The sequence below is a fragment of the Vigna umbellata genome, chromosome 4, assembly GCF_029865625.1.
Source record: "Vigna umbellata cultivar VRB3 chromosome 4, Vumbellata_1.0, whole genome shotgun sequence".
Classification (NCBI taxonomy): domain Eukaryota; kingdom Viridiplantae; phylum Streptophyta; class Magnoliopsida; order Fabales; family Fabaceae; genus Vigna; species Vigna umbellata.
In genome coordinates, this window is record NC_142168.1 from 8,844,634 (window position 1) to 8,852,039 (window position 7,406).

At 32.7% G+C, this 7,406-nt stretch overlaps 1 protein-coding gene across 1 annotated transcript; it reads right to left on the reverse strand.

Annotated features, from left to right (window-relative positions):
- Positions 1–427: 427 nt before the first annotated feature.
- LOC124842647 (subtilisin-like protease Glyma18g48580) lies at positions 428–6,792 on the reverse strand. The gene is made up of 11 exons (XM_047319184.2): positions 6,648–6,792; positions 6,399–6,508; positions 5,337–5,434; positions 5,090–5,245; positions 4,894–5,017; positions 3,965–4,511; positions 2,235–2,329; positions 1,875–2,123; positions 1,638–1,767; positions 1,297–1,513; positions 428–1,220 (listed from the first exon to the last, which is right to left on the reverse strand). Exons 1-11 carry the CDS (start codon positions 6,735–6,737, stop codon positions 679–681), a joined length of 2,358 nt encoding a protein of 785 aa, XP_047175140.2. The 5' UTR covers positions 6,738–6,792; the 3' UTR covers positions 428–678.
- Positions 6,793–7,406: the final 614 nt, after the last annotated feature.

Consider the following 7,406-nt stretch of genomic DNA (forward strand, 5'->3'; position numbering starts at 1 on the left):
AATTGAAAAATCTTCATTTACATAATACATACAATCTTTTTAATTTAATATGTTAGAAGAAAATTTCATTTATCTTATTATAAGAGAAAAATGTATTACAATCGTTTTCTTTCTTTTCTTTCTTGTAATGGAAAGTAAGTAAAATACATTTTATCTCATGGGTGATGCTAACGTGCATTATCATTGCTCTCTTATTTTAAAATATTTAACATAAAATAGTTAAAACAAATCATTAAGATGAAATATTTTATCTTCAACGAAATGGAGGTGTTAGGGATCCTAATTAATTAGTTATATATATAACTCCACTATATTATGTATGTAAGAGTGATTTAGAACTGGATTAATCTTCATTGGGATAAGATGAAACTCAAATTCTAAGATTAATTCTTCAAGAGTGATCTAGTTTGAGAAGAACGTTGGCATGTGATGCGAACTTGCCTGAATCTCCATTATTAATGTTCTTATTATACATAAAGCACACAATACATCATAACAGATAGAGAAAAAACCAAACACGTAGACATTATCCCAGAAAAAAAACAACACAACCATTACCATAACATGAGATGAGATCCTAGCTGGAGTGAAACTTAATTACATCTGATTTTCCACGCGTCCACGCAATTACTATGATAAGCAAGGATCTCAACTCAACCAACTCCATTGAAGAGTTTTTCATCTGCGCTTTACTGTAATAGGACTCCTTACTATATGTTTTCCATCTGTCCATCGCAATTCTCCAAATTGATAAGTTCTCCGCTTAGTTACACTGCTTGCCTGCACAGTCACCTTGAACGTCTTCTTTTCACCAATTTTATTGAAAGTCAAGGAATTTGGCACGACGGCAATGTTATATCCAGGTAGTTGGGCAGTTGCAGTGTATGTGCTTGGTGTTCCAACATTCGTTACCGTGCGAGTAATGGTTACGGCTTTTAAGCCTAGATTTGGCAATGTGATTGAAGGGTAGTTCAAATCTGTCACACTGTGAGTGCCTGAACAAATGAAAGTTCTATTGAAATTGAGAGCAGAAATGAGTTGTTGGTCGTATCCAGAAGCGCATAAGAAGTTCAAGTAATCAGTGAGGCCTAGATCGTAAACGAGGCCGGGATCTATGGCAAGGTCAGGTTGAACATGTCCTGAACCATAAGCAAAGGGAGTTGCCAGTGTTTTAGCAAACGCATCCTGTATTGGCCTGTTTATGTTGTCTCGTGTGGTTGCTGCAAAGGTATATATATACTTAACTATGTTACAATTTGGTAGAAAACCAAAACTTATGAAATTAGAGATTCACACCTGTGGTCATGATTGCTGATTTTATAGCAGCAGGACTCCAACTAGGATAACGTGTTTTGAGAAGTCCAGCGATGCCAGCAACATGAGGGCAAGACATAGAAGTTCCTTGCAATACATTGAATTTAAACCCACGACGTTTGTCTGTTAGCAAGGTTGATGCACTTGCGAATTCTGAGTAGGCAGCAAGTATGTTCACACCAGGTGCAGTCACATCGGGCTGAAACCAAAATAAAACAAGAGTTTCATAAAAAAACACGAACACATAGAGAGAGAAATATACATAGTTGATCATAACAGATGAATCAAATATATACTAATTAACTAATGTGGACGTGCTGCACCTTGAGTATTGATGGTTGAATCTTATTGGGTCCTCGAGATGAGAATGAAGCCATAACTGGAGCTGGCTTTCTTCCAAATAACGTCCTTGCTGGGGACATTCTTATGGTAGCACCTGATTCTATAGGGTCCCTGCAAAAATGTACGTGTGCATGAATAAAAAATGGAGCAAATGTTTTGTAGGATGTCATTTGAAAACTGCTAAACAATTTTGAAGTGCATGAAGGATATATAGTTACGTTGCAGTTAAGAAAAAATCAGACTGTCCTCCTGCATGGTCATCATTTGTTCCCACAGTGGAGAGAACATGAGGCTCGCCAAAAGTTGTTTTTCCATTTTGCTTTTGATTGCCCAAAATCATTCCCTGTGCGCCTGAAGAAAGAGCTTCATTACCCTCAGCAACTGATTTTATCTTTCCATCTCGAATACAACGCACTATTTTGCCCTTTACTTTTGCAGGATCAAGTGTTCCACGCCTACACAGTTGACTGCACCAATATATACACACATGTCAACAACAAGAACAGTGTAAGAAACATTAATATTGTAATAAAAAAGGTTGTTTGAAGCAAATTAAGGCTGTGAGATTTTGTACTTACGCGTCTCGAAATGTTGCATTGGCAAGTTTAGCATCTGTGGACAGGATCAGAGAAAAGGCCTGATTCGGTGGCAAGTTTACAAAAAGACTCGCTCCCTGCAAGTTTATAACACAAACTTAATAAATTATATACAACACTAAACCAACGTTATGATGCCAGAAATTTATAAAAAAATAAATTAAAGAAGTAAAAATGAAAACAGAAAACGAATGCAAAAAGTTGAATCGAGTCGATTTAGATCCATAATCGATTTGAGTCAATCTAAGTTTATTCAGATAAACTAATTTCAGTCTGAGTTGATTAGGATATATGGACCTCAATTTAGATGAGACAATTCATTTTAACCCATCCTAATCCAATTAGAAAAAGAACTTTGGAGAACTGAAATTATTTGAGGGACCCTCATTTTCCTTCAACTTTTCAATATATCTCTGCTAGATTTCCAATTAGAACGACGTCATGGTTCGGGTTATCTTGGACAACCCATGTGAAGTTTTTGTTGTACTGATGGTAACTTGAACCAATCATATTCACCTCTAGGAAAATTAATATATTCATATTCACATTAATACTACATGTGATTCTATATTTTTGTTTCATCCATGGTTTCCCGTATGTTTTAATAACTTGTAGAATTGAAAAGAGATAATTGTGAACTAAATAATGAAAATATATTTAATTAGAACAAAGTTGTATACCAACGAACAACTTAATATAAATTGCACTCATTCATTATGTAAATTAAAAAATACTACTTCTAAAATAGTAAAATAAAATAAGATGACTTTTGCAAATTTTTAAAGAGAAAAAAATCATATTTTAAAACACAATTTAGTATAAAAATTTAAAATTCATCCTTTCTTGTAAATTTTTCTGTGGTTAAATTTATACTTGTCAGCTCTTTACAGCAACACCAATTGTATGTGCACATGTATCCATCAGTCTTAATTAGATACAAACCAGTCCTATGTATACCAATCACATCAGGAGACTTTAGTGTCACTTTGCCATTTGATTATTATGGAGTAAAGTAGGAGATTAAACTAAATCATGGAATAAAAAATAAAAAACCAAAATGCATATTCATATATTGTGAGAAAGCACATTTAAATTGTGTACGTTAAACTCTTTCCTAAAAAACGTTATATTGAATTGTCGATTTTCCTTTAATGAACTTTTTGCCTTTTGAAATAATCATCATTTGATTTACTTTGCCAACCACTAACCAAGTTGTATTTTTCAATACTACCCATTTTAATTTAACAAAATTATGAGATTAATAATGTAGTTTCCCCTTTGAAATATTGGTATAAGACCAGTAAAAAAATTTACAGCGATGGATAAAATATTAAACGAAAACATTTGTCGGTGACCAGCTATGTAAATTTTGCAGTGCATATATTATTGAAGACTTTCTCATAGATTTTTTAGCCTTATGAAGTGGCCACGTGATGAAGAAAGTTTTTCCATACGTGGAGCCCATTAATTTTGTTCTTTCCTTTTCTTTCCTACATATCAAATAAAAGAAAATTATACTTTTACTTCAAAAATCTTATACTTTCACAAAACATTTGATGTTATTAGAATTATCACTTTCTTGATAGATTTATATATATATATATATATATATATATATATATATATATATATATATATATATATATATATATTTTCATGGATAGGTTAGAATAACAATTAGTCGTAGACGTTTTAATTAGAGAGGATGGTACCTCGATTTGCTGATTGTTGTTAATGGTTAAATTGCTGCTGAAATCTCTGTCTATGGTGCTAGCAGCGATGGTGAAGACCCAAGGACCCACATTGACCACAGAGCCAGGTGTTGGTCCATTATTTCCGGCAGAGGCAACTACCACGATATTTCTAGAAATGGCATGGAAGGCTCCGATGGAAACTTCGTCGGTGAATATTCCTTCGGGGGTCACCACGTAATTGCCACCAACTGAAAGATTGATGACATCAACGCCGTCATCGATGGCTTGGTCGATAGCAGCCAACACGTCGGCGCCGTAACAACCGGCAGGGTCCGTCAGAGACCAACACACTTTGTACGCTGCAACTCGTGCTCTAGGGGACCCACCCTTTGCGGTGCCGTTGCCCACCGCAAATACGCTTGCGCCTCGGACGAAATTGCCCCCAGCGGTTGATAGAGTGTGGGTCCCGTGCCCCATGAAATCACGCGCTGTTTGCAGCGATGGAACAAGTTCGCCATTGTAAGCCTGGAAAGCTTTGTTGAAGAATCTTGCTCCTATCAGCTTTCTGTTCATACGCACGAGCATATTATTAACAATATCTAAAAAAAAGACAGATAATACATGGTTTTGAATACGATATCTATGTATAAATTGAATAATGTAAGAAACTTGGGACAAAGTATAAAGATAGTTGAAAAAGAAAAAGAGAAAGAGAAAGGTGGTGGACTTGTAAAGTACTTAGAGACACGAAATCAAACATTATAAAACAAATGAACGATGAATTATGTCTCCCAAGGATAGAAACAGTTTGTAAAAGGTCCCACGAAATTATAATTTCTTATTTTGTCTCCAATTATTGTCATTTCTTTTTGAAGTTATAAGTCCTTACTATTTCAGAATTTGTAATATATATTGAAGAAAAAGAAAGGGTAAAAGAGAAGAAGAACCTGTTGCATAGATTTGCCTTAGAGCGTGGAAGTTTGTTAATCTGACAAACATTACCCCCACGCCATTTGGAGGGAACAGGACCATATCCTTTATCACTGAAGCTCTCGGACTCTGGCCAAACACCTATTCAACGCCAAATTCAGGACTAAAGAATGCACATAAATTCCCATGCAAATAATAGATAACTAAGCTTACCAGTGTCGATGTTTGCAATTATTGTATTTTCACCAAAGCTTCCCTTCTGCCATGCAGAGTTCTTACCATTTCTCTGTAGTCCAAGAAATTCCCATGAGCGGGTAGTATGCAGTTCATGTTTTTTGCTCAAGAACACTGACACCACGTTAGGGTTTTCTGCCTCATTCCAAACACTTTTGTCATAAACAAATATTAAACAAAACAAAATTAAAAAGAATAGGTAATGAATGGAAGCTAGCATACTCACTGGCAATATCTGCTGCTTCTTCCTCTTCCAGCATTGCTGCAAACCCATTTATGTGTTTGTTGTATGAGTAAATAACTGCCTCTTTCGCTTTCTCTTCACTGTCAAACCATTAATTACACGTCATGCATTCATCCTACTACTATTATATGTTCATTTCTTTGTTATGTCACAGACCTAATTAAGAACCTTTTATGATTGTTAGTTTGTGTACTATGCATTCTAATCAAATAAGTTTAATTTCAACGCAATTAAGTTAATATACTTACTTAGTTTACATGCTTGAACTGTAAAAGGCTACGCGAGAAAGACGTACTAAGCTTGTTTTTTATCAGCAGAGGACGTACTGAGTAAAAGTTAGAGTAAATTATTTATAGTCAATCTCCAAAAAGATTCTTCCAATGATTTTTGTCGCGTAGTTATATTAATAGCGTAAATATTCATTAATTTTATCAATCATTGTTATTCATAGCTATTTTAATGGTTTTTCGATTATTCATATAATCATTATTGGTACAGATATATACTCATTTTTTTAATGGGATTCTTTTTTCTTTCTAACAATGTATTTTTACCCTTAAACATAATATCAGTAGAAATGGTAAAAGTCTTACCCCCAAACATGTGGGTAATCCACGGTATAGGATATTAAAAGCACGTGAGTATGGATTTAGACAGTTTAATTTGTTTATTAATGGGACAAAGACAGTACTATATATGATATCTAATCTATATATATATATATATATATATATATATATATATATATATATATATATATATATATATATATATATGATTGATTGTTACTCATTTTTTATTTAAATTTCTCTGTGAATAAATAAAGTTATATTAACAAGAAAAGCATTAACAATTAAAATTTATTATTTTATTTTATAAATTTATTTTTTTATGTAAAATTATGAAATTAAAGTTAGTGGAACGAATAACTACTGAATAAAAACAATATGAGAATAACAATATATGATTGGGTCTTGAAAGTTGAATGTATAAAAGGACAATAATTGATAAAAAAAAATTACAGAAGAAACCATGATTTGATACCTTCCGAGGGTTGAAGCTAGTAAATGATAATGAGAAAAAGTAGCAGTTTGGAGGTCAACAGAAGTAGGGCTGGAACCATGAGAGTGTGCTCCCAAGTATACAATGTAACTCTGCAAACAAGATCAAACATTGGTGAAATAAGCAATGATGAATGATGAGCAACATCACAAGAAAAATCATCATCATAATTTGGTGCTACAATTTTGGTGTCAGATGAATGAGCAATAAGCAAAAAAGCAGTTTGATTGCCTTTCTGGTGCCATGAACTGTTTCGAGGAAGAAAGTGAAAAGAAGAAAGGAGGTAAGTATAAGGCGGAGGAGAAAAATGGAGCTGCCCATGTTTTCTTGTGATGATGCCTACCAGCTATGAAATGCATATTTATAGGACATCTTTGTTTGTTAGCCCTTAAATCTTCTCTTTTGATCTTTGGGAAATGTGCATGACATGGCTTTTGCTTTTAAAATATAATAAGGAGACAACTGAACTTTTTCTTTTCTTCGTCAATCTCTCTCTAAAACTTTCTTTTAGCTCATTTATTCTTTTTATAATAACATATTTCATTATAAAAGTAGCAGTACATTTCATTTTAAGATTAATACACGATTCGATTAAATTTAAATTTATCATTTTAATATGATATAAGAATTATAAAATTTATATTATTATTATTACTAGGATTTATTACGAGAAGATGTTCATTTTTATATTTGAATTTAATACTACAATTAATTCACTAATGCAAAAATAACATTTTACGTCAACCAATCCATATTCAATAAAACATGAAAAATGTGTGATGATATTTTGATAAATAATTTTTTAATTTTATAATTTTATAATTTTATAAATATTTTATGTTTGACTCATTTAAGTTAGATATAAATTTATGTCGAATTTTCATGCGTCAGATTTATATTTGACCTAAATGGATTAGACATAAAAATTAAAATTGATGTATGATAAGAAGATCAAATGTAAAAAGTGATTTAAAAAACCATAACACCAAC

Bases quoted from the DNA above. Each gene is read 5' to 3' on its own strand.
- LOC124842647 (XM_047319184.2), bottom strand. From the start codon at position 6,737: ATGGGCAGCTCCATTTTTCTCCTCCGCCTTATACTTACCTCCTTTCTT. The intron at 5,246-5,336 runs GTGAGTATGCTA...GGAATGAGGCAG, and splicing joins AGAAGCAGCAGATATTGCCA to AAAACCCTAACGTGGTGTCA. The intron at 2,330-3,964 runs GTACCATCCTCT...ATAAACTTGCAG, and splicing joins ACAACAATCAGCAAATCGAG to GGAGCGAGTCTTTTTGTAAA.